Raw genomic sequence first — 25,395 nt, 5'->3', positions numbered from 1 at the left:
CACAAGCCGCAAAATGTAAAGATTCCCCGACGAGGAAGAATCGAGGAAATATGTACGCTTTGCCTTTAATCGGAATGGTCGCGTATATAAGAATTGAAAAAATTTAGCTCTAGTATAAAATGACGAAAAAAAAAAAATATATATCCCTCTTGAGCATAATAATGGTAAACCGCAATAATTCGAATAATTATAATTTAATTTCGATGCTAATTAAATTTTAATTGGTAACGCGAGTCCATTAGGACAGAGCTTGCTGTGTTGTATTTTGCTCTTTTCCATTTCCCCCTTTTTCCGACAACAAAATCGTCGAGCATCTTCGAAAGCAAAGTATATACAGCGAATGGGGAGAATGTCAGACGGAAGGCTCCGAGTGGGATAGAAAGAGACGCGGAGTCGATTCATTTAGACGTCGCGCAATAACCGGCAACGAACCCGGGGTTATTAAATTTGTAATTAGTCGAATATTACGCTCGACGTTCGCCGTGTCTACGGTTACGTCCGCCGCGCATTTTCGCGTGTATCCGCGTGCGCGAATACGTTAATACGGGTTTCATTATGCGCGCGTAATACGGCTCGTACGCGCTCGCGGATCTCTCGACGATACCCGAATAATTAGTGATCGCGGACCCACAGGCACACACACACACGCGATCTCTCGTGCGCGAGAGAGAAAGGGAAACGGTTTTCCCGACGAGGAAAACAGTGGATTCACGTCGTATTCACCAGTCGAAATTACAGCCTCGTTAATCGAAGGAGGAAGCAAGAGGGCGAACATTTCTATTAAATTCGTCGTCGCAATAATTAATTCCTTCATAAATAATCGCGCGAGCTCTCGTGCGAGTCACGGCCTCGATGTTCGCCCACGCTTTGCGCAAAACTAATAAGCCGCGCGCCGAAAGCGCGCACGACCCTTCTGTATCTTTTAGCTTTAATTTTGCGTCAGTAATGACGAACTCCGCGGGGATTCCCTATTCCGATGTTCAGAAACGGCCGCTTCGGAACAGCGGGAGTTCATTAAGGAGGCGGGCGAGCTGCCTCGAAGGCCGAGGAGAAGGAGTAGGTTCTACGCGAATTCTAGATCGTTTCGCGAAATTAAGTAGATCGCGGATCCTCGCGAGAATCCTCCCGATATATCGTATTCTCTCTCGAATTGCTCTCGATACCTATCCTTCTCCTCCCGGCCATATTTTTCCGGTCGACGCATTCCGGAGAGACGTATGTATGTTTTTTCGGTCGCTTTGACGTTTTCGATCAAAACGCGAGACAAACAATGGGGTGGGATTTCCGCGTCCACCCCAAACGCATCGTGCGCATAACGCATCCGATAATGACGATAGCAATTGTAATTTCGGCACGACAAAGGGCCTCTGTAAAATGGCGAAGGTATGTCCCCGCGCGCTCTCTTCGATCCGGCCCGGCCGTCCAACAGCTTTTTTAATAAACGATGCACACGTGCCATCGGCATTCACATACGCCAATGAATTTTTATCGCGACGCGTCGTCGCATGTCGCGGCGTGTAAACATTTTTTTTTTTTTTTTTTTTACCTAAATCGCGAATCCCCAATTATTCGCGCGTTTATCCCGTTATCGAGTAACGTAAAGCCCGAACGTCGTAACGCCGATCGACAAACTGTTACAATCATAACCCCATCGGGCGAACGAGACGAAAATATCGCAAAGCCGCTAACTGACATGAAAATTTTAATCACCGTCAAAAAGTTTCAGTCTACTTTGTATACGATAAATTATCAACAGATATATGTTAAAACGCAGCTACGGAATCAAACTAAACGGCCTGAAAAAAGTACAGTTTGTTTTAATTCCGCATACGAGATTAATCTCGTAGGAGGGCGCGCAACATTTTCTCTCTGTATATACCACGTACATCTCGAGAAGGGTCGCTTCCTCGTAGATATTTCGTCCAAGTCGAAATAATAAACGACCTGGATCTGCGTGGAGGGTCGGTAACATGATCCTTAGCGCGCGCTTCTGAGAGTCCAGGAGTGAAAATTCCACCCTTAGGACCGTGACATTCGAAGCGAAAGGGGTTCCGCGACTCTCTCTCTCGTAACGAGTGTCCTCAGACGCAACGCGATCTTAAAAGGATACTTGCAATTGTAAGGCAGTATTTTCTCGAGTATCGCGTCGACAGTCCTGCATACTTTAATTAACAGGAAACTCTCACTAAATTATATCGACATCAATTCCTGTCTCAAAAAATATATATATATATAATTTCGTGTTCGCGATGTACGTCAATTTAGCGAGGGCGCGATCTAATTCAAACAAACGTAAGGGCAGAGGAGGAAAAATGGGGGACTTAATTCGGGAACGTGGCGAGACCATAAATTACTGACGGGAGATTCCTCGCTGACGTACTACAAGCGTTGAAACTCCGGTTCCTTCGCGCGAAGGGCGATGGATTCGAATTACAAACGATGCCGTCGCCGGCAAAAAGGGCCGATCCTCTGTGTTCTCTCTTGCCAGATCCTTACAGATATTATCCGGCATATCGCGAGAGACGGACAACATTTATCAAACTGTGCGCGACCCTGTGAGAAGGCTCTCTCTTTCTCTCCCGAATTCAATCACCGGATGCCTGACATTCCACAAACATCAATAGGGCGAGTGAAATAAGACGTCTCTGACTCTCTGACATTAATTTCTGATTTTCTTCGATTCTATCTCAAAGTTGCGAGTTGCGATAAAAATTATTGTTATAATTTATATTTGAAATATATAATTACTTAAACTACAATTTTTCGTATCGTCACAATGGAATTAATATTTACCTCTTCTCTCAGCTGTAAACGACTCTTTGTATCGTTATGTATTTATTGTAAAAAAATTCGGCGGATTCTTTGTGAACCAAAACAAGGAACATTTTTTCCGTAAATATTAATTCGACCCTCAACGATAACATCCGTACGATACTCGTGTAGTATGCCAGCACGATATATTGACTAAACACTGAATGTGCATCTCTAATAAACACTTCCCGCTTCGGAATTTGTCTATCGGAAAATAATCGCCGGTATTCGGCAACAAGAGCAACGCCATCGCAAAATCCATAAACATCATATCGGCATTCTCGATATGCCCGGATATAGTAACTGACACATACTACTATACTATATATACTACATATTACTATACACTGTGCAACTCAAGAATGCACAGAAACACGTGCAAAAATCATAAATCCTTATTACATTAAATAAATAAATTAAAAAAAAAAAAAAAAAAACGAATGATACACATTTTTTTTCCACCGCTCTCCTTCCAGAGAGAGTGTCTACGCATTTTTAAAAATTAGTTCTCACTTCTTCAGACCCTCGTCGTTTTGACTGATAGAGCGGCGGTCAGGCAATCGTACACAGGCTACCGTAGCTAACTTCATATCAATCCGTGTGTATTCGCCCTCGCGCCTTCCCCCGCTCGTAACGAGTCATGATAAATGACACGACGTCGGCCCGCCGACGATTGAGATTAATTCACGTTCACCGGCGTGCGTCTTGCAATTGACTTTGACGTCTGCACAATCCGAGGCGGTTTCCACGCCGGAAATCGCGCCGCTCTCTCAACTTATTGGCGCGGATCCGCTTCCTCGATGTTTCACGACCCTCCGAAATTGGCCGATCATTCGGCGGCCCGAGATTAATAACGCAGACGAGTCATCAGACAACGTCAGGTTCGCGTCGGACGACTGATTCGCGCAAAGCCGTCAAAATTCAATTCTTCGACGAGACTCGAAATCGATCGAAGCGCAGCATCTCACGGAGAAAGACGGAGAAGCGAAAGATCGGCGGAGACGAAAGCCCCTTCCTTTCGTTTCCGACGAACCGGGCTAATTATGTATGCCCTGCGGGACCCCCGCGGACAGGAAATGAGACTCCCCGAGTTCTCCTCATCCGTTCCATTGTATATATATATATATATATATGTATGTATGTAAGAAGGATACACGTACGTATCCCCCTCTTACTTGGCGCAACTCGAAGTGAAAACGCAGTTGTATTAAGCCCGGCCTAGGGGATCAGATACGAGACGGTGGCGATAACCTCCGACTTTATCCTCGCGCGGGACAGCGGTTTAATTAGACGACGCCCGGGATTCGCCTAGAAATGTTGATTGAGCTAAATTGTTTTCCTCGGGGGCATGCACCGCGCCGTCTTCGTCGTCGTTCGACCGAGGCGTTTTCCCTCAACCCGGCCGAGGGACACGCGTATCCAGGGGTGCTAAGGAGACAATGCTGATTAAGCGACGAGATAACCGGCTGTTTAGTCAAACGACTCCCGGATCGTTTCGACGGCCCGATTGTTTCGCCTTGGATTTTGGCCGGGTCTTGTTAATTCGCTCCGCAGAGAGGAGGTGATCCTGCCTGGAAGATTTAACGCCAAGTAGTGATCTTATATACGTCTTGGAAATGTGGACGGGAATAAAAAGATGATGCGCGAACAAAAGTGTTGATACGAAAAATCATCGTCTTCGGAAGCGCTTCGAGCGAGACGAGAACGCACGAGCGGAAAACGATTTTTCTGTCATCGAGTCACCGAAAGTCCGGAGAGTAGTCATAATCGTTAACGTCAGTTAGAATGGAAATAGAATAGTAGCGAAGAGAGATCGAGACGATGCTTTTTTTTCGTTAATGCAATACCAACGTTCCGTTTGTTCCGACACGCGCGCGCAGAATAAACATAAGATAACAAGTTCGGCTAAGCTTATACGAATCGACAAAAAATTCATCTTCGTACAACCGAAAATACATATAATAATATTACAAATGTAAATTAATTAAAAAATACAGAGAAATAAATTAAATGCGATTAAATAAAATGACCGAATAATGTGAAGAGAAAAATGATGAATATGAAGACATAGAGTCGAAATAGCATTCTTACGTAACATTATCTCCAGTTAATATTTAACGTACAAACGACTGGACAGAGCGATAGCGCGTCAACGGAGAACATATTAGGTTTCCGTAATAAAGTGTAATGCGTAAGACAAGCCCCGAGTAGAGAAGCTCGTTAACAGATAGCACTTTGAGTGCACCGGCACTATGCGTCATACATCAGAAATGACGTTCGGGGGTATGCGAAGTAGGGGTGCCTAGAAAGGGTCTGAATTATGAAACGGACCCGCCCGATTCTCGAGGAATGTACTTCGCTGTTGCTGCTGCCACTTGTGTGTGTGTGTATGCATGTCTATGCTACACGTACGTACATACGTACACGGCCAATTTGTATTTTAACGAACCATTTTTTTATACTCGCTCCAACTTACACTACCTCTAAAATGAAAGAATACCGATCGCGAAACTATACATATCCGATGAATCTTTTCGTATTATTCGTTTTAAGGGAGAAAATTCAGCTCGTCTTTTCGTCGAGAAACAAGTATGATCTGTGACCACAGTTTTCCTCCCTACTCGCTCCCGTTGTCGTTTCACCGACCCAAAGGGCGAAAGCCTCGAGAGCATTTTTCAATTCTCCGCGAAACTTTACGATAGGCATCTTCCCCAGGAGGAGAAACGCGCGCGAAACATTTGTACATAAATCTGAAAATTATGACCTTCGCGCTCCCTACACCCCGCATGTGTCTCGCCACCCCATCGGCCACCCCAACGTATCACAGAGGGGGCATATGCCTGCCAACGCGTAACGGAGAGATAACCGCGGGCTAACCCCTCGATCTGAACGCTACGCATACATGCGTGCGTATGTACGCGAGGCTATGCGTATCTTGGACGCGTGTGCGTTACCGCTCTACCCAAAGTCGTCCATAAAGGCAGATATAAATTAGAATCGGTGGAAAATAAAAATCACTTTCCAGCAATGCGTCGCGAGGATCATTCGATTAAGGGCTATCGATGGTCGTTACGCGGATCTCTCTCCGCGATGTGACGGAAAAGAGAAAAAGATACACAGAGATAGTGAACGATGGGGGGAGGAGAGAGAAAGAAAGATAGAGCATGATGGGGCTTATCGCGGTTTCGGATGGAGTCGATCTGCAGGGGTTTCGCGCCGCGCCGGGACGTTTTTACCCCAATTCCAGTCCCTCGTGGACTTTTTACGTGCCCTAACCCGCCGCTGTTTCGTGCCTCTTTCACGCTAAAATGGCGAGAGAACTCGGTTTCGTAGGAGAGAAAAAGGTCCTTCGATACCCTTCGGAAAAAGAGCTTTATCCGTTATTCGGATTTACAAGTATCCGCATCGAAACTTATCATTTCAACATAGAAAAAAGTAGGATCAAATGTTTATCTCAGAGATCTTTGCCGCTGAAATTTCAATCGTAGGGGAAAATTAAAATCGAAATCGCCGAGAGATCGCCGAAACTGTTGACGCGCCATCGATTAGACCACGTGCGCGCATATAAATAATTCTATTCCGATTTTACCCCTTTGCGTGTCGTCGTTTCGAAGCCCCGGGGGCGAGATGCAGAGCGGAAAGGAGGGTTTGTCGTAGTTCGGCCGGCGATAAGTCTCCGCTGTTCGATCGCTTCCCGGCCTTTCCTGAACGCCTCGATGCTCAGCCGGCAGGCAAAACGCAAATAAACTCACGGCCCCTCGCCACAGCCTCCGATGCCGCCAGCCAACTCCTATCCCTTCCCTTTTCATATTTGCCCCCACTCGCTCTCTCTCTTTCTCTGTATATACGAGAGTATATTCAAGAAAAATACGTTGTGAGAAAAAAATCGAAAGTTATATCGCGCGATACGACGCAGGCTTTTCGTTTTTACGACATAAGACGCATATGGATCAGAAAAATGCTCTTACGTCAAAAGCACTTGCTCGAATAATCAAATTAACATGTTTTTCTTGAAATCGCTCTTTAATGTTATCTTTAGTCGGCCGAAAAATATTTTAATTCAATCTGTACTATTCTTTCGATTCTATCATTTTCGAGGGTTTTGGCACATTAACATATTTCGATCGATTTTTTTTTTTTTTCGAGAAACTCCAATTGAAAAAGAAAAAAAGAGAAAAAAGATGCCCATTTCTTTTTATAATGCGTATATAGTATACAACGAGACGAGGTGCAGGCGACACGTGTGCGAAAATATACGCGTAAAAGGGCTCTTATCGGGTTTGCGCAAGAATAGGATTCGACGACGCTTCCGAAAGCCATAACCGAAACGGTAACCGCCACCCTCTGACTGATCGAACTTATTCTTTTCCTTCGAATCACCCTCCCCCCTTTCGTCGCGCATTCGAGTTTCAGCGATAATATTTGGCTGAAAGGGGCCCTCGAGAAATGGCAGTCGCGTCATTTTTCTGGAAAATTGAATAGACAAAATCGAATATTTGCCTACTCAGCCGACGATTCTCTCCCTATGTCGATTCTTTCGAGAGATAAAGATCGAAGAGAGATAACGAAAAGAATGGAAATGGACGAAAACGTGCGCGATAAAAATAAAGAAAAAACGCGCGCTTAATTACTGTTTATTAGCGCCAAACAAGATGACATTCCACCCCTTCGTCTCGCACCTTCGCACTTTCTCATCAACCAACGCTTAATTTCTAACCCTTCCGAAGCGAGCGAGGGAAAGGCGGGAGTATATTAAGCGACACTCGGAATTACAAATAACAAATTGCAATTTGATTCCCCGTACGCCACGCTCGTACGAGGTGGGGAATTTTCGCAGGGCCGAGGGCGCAATTTATCATTAGTCCGCCGACAATTTGGTGACGGCCTTGCGACCTTCGTTCTCGATCGCAGGGAGGGAAGTAGGTATGTTGCTCGCATACGAATGGATATACCGTTTGAGTATCGACAGCTTAGTTCGAGTGTACCTCGACATTTTTCATCGACTTGTTACACTAGTGTTTTTTTTTTTTTTCTACTATCACAAGACACGAACTATATTCAATATTCTTTAAATTCGCGAGCTCGTATCCTTGGCGCATCATCGCGGCGAAAAATACAGCGCAAATCGGGGGTGGTTTCTCGCTCGGAATCATCGCGTACCGGGTGATCCCGAATAAACAGAACCGGGGAGCTAAGCCGGTGGCGGTGAAGGGACCTCGAAGGACGAGCATCCACGGTAGGTGGGTGGAACGCGAGGGAGGCGCGGACTGAAGCGGTTTATATGGCTATATGGCTAAAGGCGCATCCCCCGAGCCGTATCGATCGTTGACTTTAAAATTCAAAGAGACCGACAATAGCTTCCCTTTCCGACGAGCCTCTGTACTACAATATCATATTCCGTTCCTTTCGTTTCATTGTCTGGTAAAGCCTGCGCTAATAATAAAAGATTGCTACCCTGGAAGCTATGCTCAGAGAGAGAGAGAGAGAGAGCTCGGCTTGGAAAAGTCTTCCCAACTTCGGTGCTACATCATCCAGATAGCCGACCCATAATGCGCCGGTGAAAAGTTCGTCGAATTCTGCGCGAATTTAATATGCCGCGCACGACCGCCCCTTTGTGCCGCCCTTTTGTTACACCGTTGTCATTCCGCCGCGTGTGCCGTTTGCGTTTAACTGCGATTTTACCTTGCTCTAATTATAATTAACACAGTTTACACACATTTAGACTATCATCGAGGGAATTTTTTCTTCCGCGCGAATTATATTATATATATATATATATATATATATATCATCGAGAAGAACGCGATTCGATGCGCGACTTACGAGAAAGATTGAGAGAATAATGCTGGATAACGGGTTACGAATTTACGAACGATTCGCCGAGATCAAATTGGAAGGGATCGAGGAGATAGATACGGTAGGCATTCTTCTGGCAAGAAGCAACAATAAAGCCCGTCCAAATTACATAGGTAACGAGGACAGAAAGCGAGATATTTGTACGGGAAGAAAGGGAGATGGTATAGCCGGAGGGGACGTAACAATGGACGATCATATTAAATCATAAATGTAAACGAAGATGGGGCGGTGGGATGAGAAAGACGCAGCTATATATACCGCAACCCCGAATAATGAAACTCCTCAATGTCCGATCAGAGTCGGATACATGACCGCGTTTCTACATCTATGTGCTTTGTTATCCGCGTCTACTTGTCAATACGAGTTGTTTCATTAGCGTGTTAACAATTTCTTTGTTATAATTAACACAGTTAACGAAGAAGAGAGATTCTTTAGTGAAAAAATGAAACTTGTTTGATCGCACTCGTACACGTGACGACTATAGACGTCTAATAATGCATCAATCGAGAGCAAATCGAGAGTCACCTGCGCGAGTCGCGCAAGAACAATACATACTCGCGATACCTGAATCGAGATTAAACGTTTCGAGGGATGCAAAATGAAATATTTAGCGATCCACAGGGTCGAAGCGAACCCCCGTGCGATCGGCAGACCCCTTTGTCGGCGCGTTATAGACATCGAAACGAACAGGAATGCAGCGTAACCCCTTCTCACCGCGTGTCGTACACGTTGAATTATTATAACGTCGAACGCAGTGACGGACTTTTTTTATCTTCCGATCCAAACTCTCCCTATGTAAGTACTACCTTCTCCCTCTCATTCGGTATTTCAAATATCTCGCGACGTCACATCCGTGAGATTTCTATTTGAACATCCGCATGAATGAAATCTTAATTGTACGACCGATTAATTTCTTTTAGCTATCGCTTAATTACCTTCACAAAACGCTCGACTTGCCTATTTCATTCATTATCGCGTCCACAAAAGAAAACGACCGATTGTATCGTGAAATGACTGCGCGTGGGAAATGTAAAAGAGAGCCAGGAGGGAAGGACGAGGAAAAGAACGAATAGAGAAGAAAAAAGATGACGAGTCATTCGCCGAAATGGATTAAGTCGTGCGAATATTGACGCGCGGTGTTGGTTAGATCGATCGGTCGTGTGTTTCACGGAAAGGCGGGCGGACGCTGAATGGACCGGATTGAAATGTCGAGCGGCGTGAATGGCGGCTTAAAAGAAATACATTAGCGCAATGTGAAGGGTTACTTGAAAATAAACTGGAATAAGCGAGTGCCGCGCGCGCGGTTACACTCAAACGCCACCACCGGCTGATGGTGGTGGTTGGTTGGTTGGTTGGTTGGTTGGTTGGTTGGTTGGGCGCATTCGCCCTTTCGGCGCGCCGGGTACTCGATCATTCTTTCAATGCAGAAACGACACGCCACCCCCTCGCGCGTCGACTTTATGGACAGCCCGAGATTTTTCCAGCGCGAGAGACTCGCTCGCGTTTTATCCAAGAAGAACGGGAACCATTCCATCGCGACTAACGCGCCTTTTTCCCTTTCCCGCGGAAGTGAGAAAGCGTAAAAAAGAGTTTTTATCGCGCAACGTTTGTCAATTGTTTTCGTGCAAATAACGCGTATAACAAGATTACACACAGTAGAAATGTTACTTTCGGACAATTTTAAATTTTATATATACAATATTTGAATCCATTCGATGAATCGATACCGATGCCGATAACCGTTTGAACGGAATCAAAGTTGCGTCTATATGTCGACCAATTGCAATTAAGCGAGATAGTGATACGATACAACGGCCAAACAGGTGCATTATTCGAGCGAACGCCACGGTTTACGACAATTTTATTGTCGGCCCCCGGTGTTCGTATTTAACATTTTATCCCGCCGCTTCCATCTCTCTCGTCTATCCCACGACTTCCGAGAAAGAGTTGGGATATTATTTTTCAACTATATACACGTGCGTAAAAGGACGTCGGGGTCTCTTCGGATCGTTTCATAAAAGTCGTCTGGCACATTCGTTTTCCTAGATTATTGCCGCCGTTCGCGAGTCGGCAACGCACAGGAGAGAGAGAGAGAGCGAGAGACGCGCGGGATATATTATTTTATTTATTATTTCACTTTAAGGCCACGTTCCTTCGCTCCGCGTCTTCGAAGGATTAAGGCGGACGAGCATAAAGTACGGAAACGCCTCGTTTTGCGTCACCTTGAGATCCCCGTGAAGCCGCTCTTTCTCTCCAGAGGAATCATTCATGCGCGTGTTTTAATTATTAAGCCAACGTAAAATGCGACTGTACAAAGTTTCGTCGTCTCTACACGTCATATAGGTATATATTTTCTCAATCTTTGACGCGAACACGCGATTGTATAATTCAAGGAGATGGATAATTGAATAAAATGAAGAAGCAAGGATATATCTGATAAAAACTCCGTTCGCGCGCATTAAATCGACTCGCTTCATTCAAATTCTTCTTTCGCGAGGGGTAAGATGACGACTCTTCGTCAAAATTAAGGGAGAGCCGTAACACGAAATCGTTGTAGCACGGTGTCTTTCTTTTGCAAGGGTGCGAGGAAGCAGCTGCGACATCGCGAAATTACGAGGTGGGTTCTCGCCGTGTCGCGCCTTAGAGGAAGCGTTGACAAATGACGGAGGCAACTTTTATTATTTTAGATGTCGGCCCATCAGACGCGCGAGCGGTTACGAGTCGCGGCGCGTCGACTGGATATGTTTTACATACATTTTGTAGCAGCGACCCCCCCGGGGGCGCGCGCACCCCCGTTGACAAATGGCCTCGGGGTTTTATTAGACGAACTTTTTAAGGTACTCCCCCGAGCGCGCGGACGTGTGGTTATACTAAATAAAGATAAGCCCCGCGCACATCCCGCGTATCGAGCACGTTTTTTCCTCGCTCTTCTTCGCTCGTTTCGTTTTGTTTTCGTATATCGTTTCATTTCATTTCTGTTTGAGAGATATTTCCCAAGTATTTGGACAAATCGCGAGTGATTTCATATACCGAGAAATAGAAAAGAAATGATTAATCGTTGAAGAATTTCTCGAAAGGGTGGGTTATCTATCTAGCAAATTCAACAATCTTCTAAAATCACATTTCCGCGTGAAAATATCAGAACGATCCTCCGATTTCTCGCGAGAGAAGGCAAGTCGAATGCACGTTTCGCTCGGAGAACATATTTACGCTGGCGATGACAAATGGTTTTTAGCACTCGCGCGGTGGGTGAATGCGAGAGAGAGAGGGAGAAAAAGGGAGAGACAAGCAGAGGGCAGAAGAGAGAAGTAGAGTGCTTCGCAGATGCGTCGTGACTGATGATCCCTACTTCCAGATGTACTATATACTCCCGGTACTTTTATCGGCGCTTGTTTGTTCAGCGAGCTCCGAAATACCAGTGGCAACGGCGTGCCGTCGCAGTGGATCACGCGGCACAGGGTGAAAAAAAAAGGAAGAGAGGTGGAGGAGGAGGACGACGACGAAGAGGAGACGGTGGTGGTGGTGGTGGTGAAGCGAAAGCGAAGCGAGCGACCGCGATATTACCGGCGACGGGAAGAGTGGAGAAAAAATGATGGTTGCATCAACACGACGCGTCCACACAGGCGTATATATATATATATATATATATATTTATGTGTCGCCTAGCGATGATGGACGTCTATCACGTGAGACAACGTCCGAGGCATTTGCTTCATCATCATCATCATCGTCGTCTCGTCTCCTTCTTTTTCCTGCACTCTCGTTCGCTCTCACTCTTCCTTGTTATCCAGCTTTATTCGTCCATTCGTCGCTACCGAACGGCAATTTTTCTCGAATGGATTTCTCGCGGGACGGAAATTTTCGCGTAGAGTTTTGCGCGATTTTTCTTCGACTCGGGTTCGAGCAACGTATAGGCAAATGTGTTTGCTGGAGGTAAACGCGACCACATTCAGATTCAGCGTGATATCGTGTAAGGGTTTCGAGGAACATGAGAGAGAGAGAAAGTGGAGATATTTTTTTTCTTTCTCATCGCGAACATTTCCTAGCGATCTCGGCGGCGGCCGAACACTGTTTGCTCGCGCAATTTTCTAGCCCGGAGCGAGTATCGTGTAAAGAGGAGAGTAAAGTACGCGGAATTATCAATTAGCGCGACGAGCGGCCGCTCTGCGTACGCAGAGCGCGGCTATGTAAATTGAAGAGGTTACACGGTTTTACATATTTCAACAGATTCATGCGGAAGAGGAGGTGAAAGAGGAGGAGGAGGAGAGAGGCGACGATGGGTGGCCACTCGAAAAGTGCGGGCGAAGCGTTTTGTCGAGTGTTTTATGGAAAGCTTTAGAATTGTAGATTTTCTCTCTCTCCCGTAAGCGCGCCCAGGCTGGATTTATGACGGCCGACGTACGAGCGCAAACGTACGAGCGCGACGTCCCTGCTACTTGTGCACTTCGCGCGAAGCGGCCGAAAATATAAAAGGATATTATTTAAATTCTCGAAAAAGTCGGCTTTTTGCGCCGGCGACGACGCTGGCGGAGAGTGCTTCCCGGACGAGTGCGAGATTGCGCATTTTCTCGGGGCGGAGGAGGAAGAGTAGAGTATACTCCGAGTCTCGATCCTCTTCCGCATAATCAATGTCAAAAACATTTTCGAAGCGTTGATCAATGTGGGATGCAAGGAAACGTACGAGAGAGGGCCGCAGTTTTGCTATTGGATTTCAATTGGAAAACGATTATTCTTGTCGAGTGACCGTTGTCGGGTTGCCACTTGGGCTCGTTTGTCATCTAGGCAGAGAACTACGTTACTCTTTACGTCGCGCGCTGTCATACGCAGAAAGACACACCCTTTCCTCTTCTTTCCTTTACTCTTGAAAAATCGTTCGCAATCTTGAGAAGAAGATTTAAGCACGATCCGAAGCAGAGAATTTCTTATCTATCTATATATATAATAATAATAATTTATACAATTGAACTTGAAAATGTTCTCGCGATCGAATTTTTGACAGACGCCCCGAGGCGAGGGAACGGAAAGAATCGCGCTTGCGCAGCGTCGCGCTGATCAAAGAGGAAAGAAGGGAGAACGCGGACGAGACGAAGGCAGAAGAATCTGATTTCGGCGACGCAATCGTCGGGAATGCAAAGCACACACGGAGCTATTTGATCTATATGCATATCGTAACAGCGCTCGCTCTCGAGCCGGGCCGTATGCAACGTGCATGTGCATCGCGAGGAGAGACGAGGGTGGATGATGGTGTAGATCTGACCCCCGCGGGGCCAAGCGCGTATTTACGGAAGGGTCGCTGATAACACGCCGACGATTGTGTCCACACGTTCTCCACCTCCGCGTCCGGTGCGTGCGCGCACGCACTCACGCACGCACGCACGTAAGGGACGCGCGCACGGGACGGACACTGCAAATATTAGTTCATTACCAAAAGTGCCAGTGAAACCGAGGCTGCGAATGGGTAGCACCGCGGAACCGCAGGAACGTTCGTCCGCGGTTTATTTAACGGAGCCCTTCCGGCCGCTTTTCAATTAACCACCCTTGGCCTCCCGCTGACCGGAACTCTCAGAGTCCTTCGTTTCTTAATCACCGTTAGACATCCACCGATGAGATTTATTCGACGAGAGAGCGTTCTTGTCTCTTCCGTTACAGAGAAATCTTGGGAAAATGACTGATTTACTTCTCTACCTACCGGTTGAATCGAAACCGGATAACGAGAGAAAAACTCCGGCGGGAGTTTGGCACGAGAACGTATGGAAGGTAGCCCGGAAGTGCAGCGAGGAATCGCATGTCGCGGGAGTATAAATTAGAGCGCATCAACGCGCGTGTAAGCTCTCCTCGAGCTCCGACCGTCCGTGTCCGGAAGGCATCGTCGTAATATACCGACGTGTGTGTGTACGAGCGCGCGGCGCCAAAGGGGAACCATTTAATAACAATATATCTTGGCCGACCGCGCGATATCGCCGCGCCAAGTATACACACGACGGCACGGCAGCGCGGCGTAAAGACAAGGATATCGCAGCGTTAAAATCGATATTTGTTCCGCTTAATTAAGACGCACGGCGTAGACGATTGTCGTAATTAAATTCCGATTATCGGAGGGTGCAAACTCGGGATATAAATATACGAATCGCGCGCGAGTGCGACGAAGCGTAAAGAGATCTGCGTTGTTTGATATAGACGAGAAGCAGGGTGGATAATGGATATCTAAGTATATTGTAATAGAAATTTTCAACGCGCGAGTCGAACGAATTGAAAGAAAAAAAGCAGCTTCCCTTCTAAATGTCGCGACAGGCAGAACCTCGTCGTCTACAACGTGCATTCGACGACACAAATTACACGACGATGATCGCGAGCTCGTTAGTCAGGGCCGCCGATGCCGCGCGACACAAATAGCTCTCGCTGAGAAAATATCCGACGAAAGACGGCGGCTTAACGAGACGAGAGGGAGGAAAGAACGGAAAAAAATATTAAGGAGGATGACAATTTCACGGTACATTAGCGTCCGGTAGGAGTATCCAGAGACATGTTTGCGGACGACGCGACTAATTATGTTTTTAATTAATCATCATTTTGTCGGGCCGAGACGACGAGGACGCGTTGAAGTCGCCAAAGTTTGCTCGGTTTGGCTCGTTACCGCTACCGATGACGTTCTAATAATGCACGTTGGCACGACATGACACCTGCCCCTCTTCCCCGGATGATTCCCTTCGACCCTGTCCCCGTCCTCGCACTTCCTCTGTCACCCCATGTGTAACGCAGCGTTGCACCAAAGCCGCGATCATTCTCGTCAAATGCTCGTCGTATCCCGCGTATCAACGTAAATGACTGTCAAAGCGGAGAGCATTTTCCACGAAAGATTACATCGTTATATTCTACGAAAGATAATCTGCTTATTATTTCTTATTGCTTCCATTAAAATTCCTGCGTCTTCTGACGAAATGCTACGTAATGTTAGCAAAGTAATTTGCATGCAAAAGCGACTTGTTATCATTAGCGTTCTCAGAAGGCATTTAGAGCATGATTATCTCTTTTGGCAAACACGTCACGGCGTTTCCTACGCTTAAAATAATTCACGTCCGATCGATAAATAATTGAAGAGTTGATCAAATAAATGTCTCTCCTTAGGAAGACGCGACTTTGGCTTATGTATATATTCGCTCGACGGAGGAGTTTGCGAGTAAAAAAATTTACCCTAACAAGCGCACGCTCTTTTCCTTTTCTCGGGACCTGCTCTTATATCACTTTTCATTATTCGCGGCCTGTATCCATTAATCGGTTCCACAACGATCTATTCTCTCGCTTCGCGCTCTCGATTGACGATGATCCGCGCGGCTTTGACGATTCCTTTCGTGCTGCGTCGCAATCAATCGCGGTGGTTGTGTAGGGATGATCCATTATCATCGCACGCAGAGAATGCGAGATGGATCCTCGCACGATCGTCCGGTCACGACAGTAAAAGGATGGTGATGTAACGCGATCGTTCCAACATCGTCCTTAGAGATGCTCGGCGTCGTCGATAGACAACCGATTAGATAATCGATTCGGAGAAGAAGGGCTCGCCGATCGATCAAGTTCGCCGAACGCGAGTTTTACAACCGTGCGGTTGTCGCGAATCGAGAATATACCTTCGGCTTTCGACCGTACGATTTCCGTGCGAGATTCTCCTTGGACTCACGCGAGCGTCGACGATGACGGGAAGAAGAGATGCGCCGCGCGCAAAAAATTCCCGAGCTAATTGTCGTCTAGATCGCTGTTGGGATTAGATCACGGGAAACGTTAGCATAATCGAAGGTAGAACGATCGAAGGTGACCAGACGTGGAATCCACAAGCGATCGCCGATGGATTTTGTACCTGCCTGATGCTGCGTTCGAACCGCTTTCGTGAAATTAGGGTGACCCTAACATTCGACCGAGCATCGTCCTCCGTCCCTCTTTCTCGAACACAAAGTGCACAGATCACGTTTCTTTAAATATCTAAGTAATTGCCCGGACGAACGCGCGCACATACGAAATTTACGGGGTGTAATCAAGAGAAGAAGAGATAGTGTGACAATAATTTACTCGAATCAAAAGTCTATGCATTCAAATTGAGACGCGAGAAATTGCATACACGCGTTTAAATTGTTATATTAAAAGAAAAAGAAATACAATAGGACGGAATAAAATTATAACAACGCAAAATAATGAATCTATATAATCGTCATAATAATTAATCGATGATCAATCGCAACAATAAGAGGGAAAAAATTGTCACGTATATTTAAGTGCCAGAAACAATCGAGATCATCTCTGATAGTTAAATTCATCGTTGATACGCGCGATTAAGCGGACAAGGCGGAAAACGTCGCGTCGCGGCACATCGCGTAATTATGGGATCCTCGTTGCGGGATGCTGACAGCTCCAAGCCTGGACCGCGTAAACAGTATTAATCACAATGCGCGTATTTGCACGCACGTCGCGTCGCTACGGCCCGTGATGCTCATAGTTGTGCAGTAGAGTTACCTCCGTAGGTGTTGCATCGTTGCTACGTGCACGTGTACTTGTCTGTGCGCGCGCTGACAGTTCGTTTGAACGCAATTAACGTCCCGCCCGTGATGACGTAAGGGATCGCCGAGGCGAGTTAAACGTTTCGTCGCAAAGTGGACGAGAAGCCAATCGTTTGACAGATTCGAGTATTTTTTTTTCAGCCTACGCTTATTCCACGGGTACGATAAGTAGGAATTTTATATTCGCATAATTTGCGTTAAAAATAGACAATTCATTATAATGATGATGACATATGTCATCGCACTCAATTAACGAGCAATAAAATTCCTTTAGACAGTTGAATGTCGAATAATATTAATGCGCATCTCGCATTCTATATAAAAACTCGAACGTTTACCTTTGTATCCTCTTGTTAATCTAATCGATGAAACATTAACGCGCATCGAACCGAGACGAATCGTACATTAAACTAAGTGTTATATTAAATGATTATGGTAATATCGATCGCGCGTGCTATTCTCGTGGTACAACTCACGTCGATGTCGGCAGTAATCGCGTGTGGTTATCAAAGCGGCAAGAAATGAAATATCTTACGACGCGTTCCACGTGTCCGTCGTCGTGGACACGTTTCTTCGAAGACGTGGTCTCGGCAGCCACGAAATCACGACCGTAAATGTAAATGGGCGACGACGAAGAAACGAGAAGGAGAATCAGACGAGGTAAAGAAAGAGGGAGAGAAAGTGGAAAGAGCCGATCGTAACGACGAAGGCTCAACTTTATGAATATTATTTTCCAGCAGATGTCCTGGACGATAGGACGTCGTCGCCGTCGTCGTAATTAATGACATCGCGACAGTGCGACGAGGAGGGCGGCTCCTGGTCGAAGTGAGATGACGGACGAAAGACGGGGGGGTAGGAAAGGGAGGCAGCGCGTAAGGGGATGCCGACGATAAGGAACCCGTAAGCGTAGGAAGGCAGCGAGTCGGACGGCGACAGACAATGCGCGCCTGAATTATCCCGGAATGACTGGGTAGTTTTAAAGCCAGGAAGCCGACATTAGCGCATTGATACCGAACATTCTGACTGCGCGCGGGGAACCATTAATATTACTTACTTCATAACGCGCGGCAACTCCGCAACTCCGCCTTCATCCGCCCGTAACTGCTTATCCGCTAGTCATATAAACCCGAAATTCAGTTCTATAGGTATCACTCGGGAAACGAAGAGAACGATCGATACGTGTAATTATGACGGATCAAAACGATAATCGCGAATATTTTAGCGAATCAACTTGTAGCTTTACGCCAAACGAAAAGATAATTATATTTTTGAAGAAAAAAAAATACTCCGCTAACTCTTATCCCTCGTACGGAAGAACTTTATATATATATACAAACGGACTTTTCGTGACACGAGATTAATAAGATTTAATTGACCGAACCGTGGCGGATATAGACTTGAGGGGAAATTGCGAGTTTTCCTCCGAGTAGATCAAATGGATTAGCGAGAACAAATCATCGAGATTAAAACGGGCGAAGGCGAGAGACGACGGAAGGAATCGGATCTTCGGTCGTTTCCGACTGCGTTTCGTGCGCTTGTAAAATCAAAAGAGGACAAACAATTAATAAAGCCGGCGCCGTCGATTAATCAGAATTTAACTCGCAGTTAAATACTCGAGGATCGCCCTCGGCTGCTCTCGCGCGTATCTCGAGGGAACGAACGAGCGCGCGGGCCACGCAGGATAAACAAAGGTTTACATCAGTGTCAGTCGCAACAAGTCCGAATTCGTCTCGCCATGAATATTCACGGTGTGCTCGCCGGTCCGCCGCCCTTCCACAGCAAACCACCCCCGGCCCCTCCGTAGCCTCGTGCCCATTTACCACCCCCTGCGATATCCATCGAATGGCCACCAGTCAAAGGCTGAAATCACAATACGCGTTTGTCCGGTTGACGAAGTCGACGGTGGGGTCGACGGTAAAGCAAATAGAGAGAGAGAGAGAGAGAGAAAGAGAAAGGGTGGCGTACGGTCGAAGTGGGGAAGCGAGTGGTCGGCGGCCGGGGTTCGACCAGTGGTCATTGCCTTTGAATTGGAAATTACGTTTCGGACGGCCAAGTGTCGATTTTCACCCCCTCGTATTAACGGCTCTCTCTCTCTCTCTCTCGGCCTCGGGGAAAATTCCAAGATTTTGCGGGCCACACTTGGTCCGTTCGTTCGAGACACACTCGTTCAACTCGAACGCAAAGCGGTACGATAATATAGCGGAGCACGCCGTTTCGTGCAACCCTCTTCTCGCCAAGGCTGAGGAAAATGCGGGGGTGGTCCCTTCCCGAAATCAACCCTTTCGGAGAGCTCGACGGCTCTCGGCGGACGCGAGTATTTCGCAGGCGCTCGAATGATTTAATCCCCGAATGATGGACGGGCACGTCGCGACGATGATCTGCGTGCCGTGAAGTGACAAGTGGTTAGGATCACGCGGAAACCTCGGTGTGACTCGGCTCTCCCGGCCACGACACAGTGCGGCTGTGTGTGTTGGTATCGGATGAAACGCGGTGGATGGATTTTGCGGCGGATATATAGAAGAGGGGTGAAATGGCGTAGGCAGAGGCGCAAAGAGGAGGGCAGGCGGTGGGGAAGGGACGTTACGAGCTCTCGCACCATACAAATCATGTTGGCATTACTACGTCAGGCCTGGACTCAACTTGTCGCGCGACCGGAAACTCGATACCGCTCCCCGGTAATACTGATTTATCGGGAAGTGCAGCGGCGTCATCGAGCCCGCTCCGCTGCGTTTTTGTATTTTTGCCCGTCGGTGATGTAGCGCGATTTTTCCGGCTAATCGAGAATTACGGGTTCACGGGTGAACGGCGTTGCGCGAATCGCTGCGTCGAACCGTCCAAATTTCTGCGTAAAAACGCGATAACCGCGGCACGATTTTTCTTTTTTTTTTTTTTTTTTATTAATACGGGTTTTGGATGTCCTACCTTTCGAGATGTTTGACAATGTCTTCGTAGGCAGCTCGGCAGTTTTCCCAAACCGTCCCGGACCTGTGGAGCACAAAACAAAAGGCGATTACGACAAAAAATGGAACAGAAAGTCCGGAACCATCGCAAATCAAAAAAGGGAAACGAAAGGTCGCGTCGTGGAAAGAAATTGCATAATCGCGAGGCGTCCTTCTGCGAGAGAGGACACGCTTGATTAAGAGTCCTCGTTTCGTCTCGTCTCTCGGCTGGGCCGCGATTCGACCGTCGCCGAACGCACCGGGAATGAAGAGCCTTTGATGTCGCTGATTAAAAAAGAGATGTCAGCGCGGAAGGAGCGGAGTTAATTTGTACCTAGGATCGTGCGGAGAAAAAAAAAAAGATATAACGAGAAGAAGAGAGAAGGAAGAGCGGATAAGTTAATCAAAACGGAGGGACGAGGAGGCATAAGAGATCGAATCTTCGTTTGCGCAATGTATAAGAACGGAAATTAGATGGCATCGGGATCGCGTGTCCTGAAAATATTCTCCAAGTATATCTAATGTCAATACGCCTGACACGATTTCCACGGGTCTCGTTCGCGTATTTGCACAGCGGAAAATGAACCTCGGGATGGGGATGGAGGAGTACAGATAGATCCGTACGTGTCTTTCGTGAAAACTGGTCGAAGAGGTCACGCGGGATGATGACGAAAGGTGGACGGAGGGAAGAAGGAGATATACGTCGAGTTAAGGGGGTGGCGCTAGAGAGAGAGAGAGGGAGGACCGGGGTGGACGAAAGGGACGGCGGTGGCGTCGGTGTCCCAGGATGGGGTTGCGTTGAATTAATCATATTCCGGTGTTTGTCGTGGCGCCCCCAGACGTAATCCGTCTTACCTCCCGATCTCTCTCGCTCGCTCCTCCGCCGCGATAGATTTGCATTTTAATTAAAAGCAAAGCGCTGAAATCATAATGCGAAACGTGCGGCGCCGCCTTCGCCGTGTCATTATACGCGCGCGCGTGTGTGCGTGTCCGCGTGACGTGTACACTCGCTTCTCACGGACGCACGCTGCGTCGTCAAGAAAGATTGAGACGCGTTAAAAATCCGGAGCGTCGGTTCTGCATTAAACAAGTCTTGCCCGGCGCGCAAGATACTCCTCGAGTTTGCATTCAAAATGCGCACCAGATATCTAGCGACCAAGAAAAAAATATTCTCTCGCTCGTCATGCATTTTATTCTTCGTCGTTATCTATCTTTCGATTGCAAGAATTTCTTTTTTCACGTTCAACGTGGACGTTCGAAAGGAAGAAACGATTAAGTCTCTCCTCTCTCTGTGCGCCGCTAAGTCCCGATTTTCCGAGCGCGCGCCGTCTAAAGCAAACTCTCAGGCAAAGAGGGTAATGGTTAGCGGAACGGGGCTAATTACACGGAGCGGATGTAATCGAAAATTAAGGCGAGTCTCCGTATCCTCCAAAGCTCTGGCTGGCTACGGGAGCGCTTCGCGGCGAGCAGGAACGTACCGAGAGCATCTATTAGAAACGCGTTAACAAATGCCGGGATTAGTCTCGCGTCTACCCCCTCGAGCGAGGACGAGGATGCTGCTCCTTTGGTTTCCTCCTCTCTCTCTATCTCACTCTGGTTCTTTGCGGCTCTCCGTACATTCTACGAAACGGAATAAGCCGTGATATTCGTCTTGGGACCGGCGCGTAAGGCGTCGAGGAGATTTGCCGCCTAGAGAAGACCTCCGCATCTTCAAAGGTGGTCTAACCCCGCGCGAGGATAAACTTAAATGGTCGTGAGACTTCAAGGTCGATCCGAATCATGAATAATAGCGAATAGTACGAACGCGTCCTTGAGGCAATATACGAGATTCGCCACGTTTCCGTAGTATATAAAATAAATTATTTTCAGTTAATTGAACACACATTAGTATTATAATCAAATATACGTTTTGTTAGATTTAATATGTTACGTTTAATTTAAATATTTTTATACGTTCAATTAACAAAATATTTAGTTTAGTAAAATTACACACAAAAATTCGTTTGATTTAAAATATTCGATATACAATAAAGAAGATTAATCATCGATAGTACGTGACGAAACGTAATCCAAGCCGAGTAAATGACGCGCGTCTAAGAAAGCGAAGTCGAAGAAAGACGCGAAGACAAAAAAAGGAGGGATAACGAGGAAAGGTGCAAGAAGAGGGAAGAGATCAAGCGGTGTCGAAACCCCTCGGATTTCCACGGCTTCGCCGTCTCTTCAAATCCTCTTAAAGTCGTATTCCTTTGGCCTCGCCGGCCAAAGATAAAATCCAATTTCTAAATGAGCCACCGATCTTGCGTGAAACGAGCAAAACGAAAGCAGTTACATACAAACTCCATAATTTTGATCCTCCGAAACAAGTATTCCTAATCCCACCTTTCGTCGACTTGTATCTCTTCGCGCCTGCGAATTATCATTCTATTCTACGTGTCTTGTCCCCGGTCGGCTCGTAAACCACGAGGAGGAAATTAATGAAAATGTTTCCCGCTGCGCGAGGACGCGCAGCTTCCGGAATATTGTCGCTCGCGGCTCGAGACGAGAACAACGAGAAAGGAAAGGAGCGAAACTCACCTCGCGAGGGCTTCCATGTTCATATTCGGATTGACCTTGAGACCTTGTTCGGCCCGAGCCTGCGCCTGCGCCTGCAGGTGATGCGGCAGACTGGCCGGTGACAGGATGGCGGTGTGTCCCGCACCTGGGTGCCCGCCGAGTTGCATGAACTGCATGTGGCTCAGGTGCGTGGGTGGGTGATTGTATCCGTTCGCCAGAAGCGGTGACTTCTCCATCCTCGGTACGTCTGCAAACAGAATACGCACGCGTGAGATCGAATCAAGATTATGATTATTATTGCTGCGAAGAAATTGCATAAATTCAATTATCGATCTTTCTCCGCCTCTCGTGGCAATAGCCCGGGGAAGGACTGACTAACCGGGAAGGAGAATCGCGGAAGGTACGAAGGGAGTGTGTATTCAGATTTAAGCGGAATCGGGTGAGACGTGTAGCTCCCGGCGCGAAGGATAAAGAGCGCTTTTGCGGGTTTGATGGATCGCCGGCTGCTTAACCAAATATCAATCACAACAGACGGCAGCGCGCAGCCTCTGCGTATAATCCGCGCGTTGATAATTCGCGCGCGTCCACAAGTTGGGCTCTCGTATGTTTGCGCGACGCCTTAGCAAGCCACCGTGATGGATTCGCGAACGAATTCGTGGGACCCCGAGTGAATCGCCTATCGATGATTCGCTCTCTTTTTCTCCCGTCATAAAGCTTATTGCCATATATTCGATATCGGATATGCGACAGCGCGCCTGTATTATTCTTCGTGGTTCGCCGCCACCCCGAATACTCGATTTTTCAAGACAAGCGCGACCGACTCTCTCTCCCTTTCGTTAGTCGACAACGCGACGCGATAATGTATGCGTAGTCACGTTTTTTGATCGATGCCACGTAATTTGGACGCGTGTCTCTCGTCGCGGGGGAGAAGAACGTCGCTATTTGTTATGCCCCTGTCACCATATCGATATATATATATATATGATCTTGCACCCTGGACTGAAATTCACTTCCGCGTTTTAGATCGCACATATCGTGCTCGAATTATGCGCGCGCCCGCAGCGGCCTTCCCTCTGCACACATATGCGTTCGAAACTTGTCGAGGCCATTCCTTCTCGGCTCTCGGGCGAGGATGAAATCTCGAATTCTTTCCTAAGTGGTCCCGCTTAAGTTCGACGGTCCCGAGATGCTCGCGGCATTCCAGGACCGTCGCGATTTATTGCGTCTTTCTCGGAACCGTCATCCGCGCCGTCCTATGAAATATTAGATAAACGATACTGTTGTCATTCGGCCAACAGCCGACCTGGTCGACGTGCCCTTTCGGAAATAGAGAGAGAGAGAGAGAGAGAGAAGTAGAACGAGAAGACTGAGAGAAATTGGGAAGTGGTATGGAATGAGTAGTGCCTATTCATTACAAATTATCTAAATGGCAGTGATTTCGGCGGACCGGCTGGCCGTTTGACGAGTAAGTGGCGGGTTCGCCGGTCCCAGTGACTGTCATTCCGCGCCGGGCCAATTCGACAATTTGGCAGGCGACGGCCGGCGGGAAACCGAGGGCGCTCGGCAACCACTGCGGGACCCGGCCCATGACCGGCCCTAAAATTGGACTTATTACAACTTATAGAGCGCGATTTGAACGCTCCGCTCAATAACATACATTATCCCCAATCCATATGATTTAATGAAATCTCTCTAAACTCGCCACTTAGCCTCAGTACCTTCTCGCGCAGTGCCCCTTTTTGTATATGTGCCCTCACGCAGACTCTGCGGTACGTATATATATATATATATATATATATATATATATATATGCATGCGCGAAAACGAACGGCGAGACGGAGAAAGAGATCGAGGAAAGCATCGAAGGGTTCGATTGTTGCGAGTATCCGAAATGCGTGTTTCTCAATTTTACAGCCGCGACGATGCGTCGCACAGGGTTCCGTCAGCGATGAAGACGTTCCACGACGCGATATCGGGTGGACAAGCGATATGTCCAAAGATTGGCATTACGTGGTGTCTTGTCGCCGCGCCGGTGAGAACCGAAACCAAGAAGCCCCGAAAGAGGGGAGCGCTTCGGGCGGCTCAATCACCCTCCGGATCGCCGGGATCTTAAAAGCCAAATGCGAAAGACGATAAAACACAATTTGAGCTAAAGACTGCACTCCTATAACCTCCCGCCCCCTTGCGGGCCGCCACCTTCCCTCCCCTCGACCCCTCCCGGAGGAGCTCTGATGAGGTGACAACCCATAATTATACAGACCGCTTTCTGTCTGGGGCTGACTGCGGTGGCATGCAGAGGAGAGGCCTCCATCATCCTTCTCTCCCTCGCTCCCTCTCCCCCGCCCTCATTTCCTCCTCTCTGTTTCTCTCCCTTCTCATCTCCTTCTTCCTTTCCATTTTCTTCTTCTTCTTCTTCTTCTTCTTCTTCTTCTTCTTCGGTTTCTCATTCTCGAGTTGGTTCAGGAGGTTCCGGGCCTCAATCCTGACGCTTAATAGTGATACATACGTTTTCTTCACGTGAGGAAGAGTCGAAGGTGGAGCGAGTCGAAGCGAAATGACGGTGGGGGAGGAGGCAGACTGACCGGAGTAGTCGCTTCCACCCGTGCCACACCGTGCCCGTAGGAGAAGAATAACTTCTGCTACTTCTTTCTTGGTGTTAATTACGAAACGCGAGAATAAATTGCCGGACT

The 25,395-nt window shown here is 47.4% G+C and overlaps 1 protein-coding gene across 6 annotated transcripts in view; it reads right to left on the bottom strand.

The window, feature by feature from the left end:
- dac (dachshund family transcription factor) overlaps positions 1-25,395 on the bottom strand; it is a 170,269-nt gene that overhangs the window by 60,764 nt on the left and 84,110 nt on the right. For all 6 annotated transcript variants that reach the window (XM_029304296.2, XM_029304312.2, XM_029304290.2 and 3 more), the window contains 2 exons: positions 22,727-22,952; positions 20,136-20,198 (listed from right to left, as the gene is read on the bottom strand). In XM_029304296.2, coding sequence (XP_029160129.1) covers positions 20,136-20,198; positions 22,727-22,952 — 289 coding nt within the window. The remainder of the gene's footprint in view (positions 1-20,135; positions 20,199-22,726; positions 22,953-25,395) is intronic.

Source organism: Nylanderia fulva, unplaced genomic scaffold, assembly GCF_048542155.1.
Source record: "Nylanderia fulva isolate GAGA-0341 unplaced genomic scaffold, ASM4854215v1 Scaffold23, whole genome shotgun sequence".
In the NCBI taxonomy this organism is placed as follows: Eukaryota; Metazoa; Arthropoda; class Insecta; order Hymenoptera; family Formicidae; genus Nylanderia; species Nylanderia fulva.
Note: the sequence above shows the minus strand (reverse complement) of the source record. Positions and strands in the feature narration are given on the sequence as shown.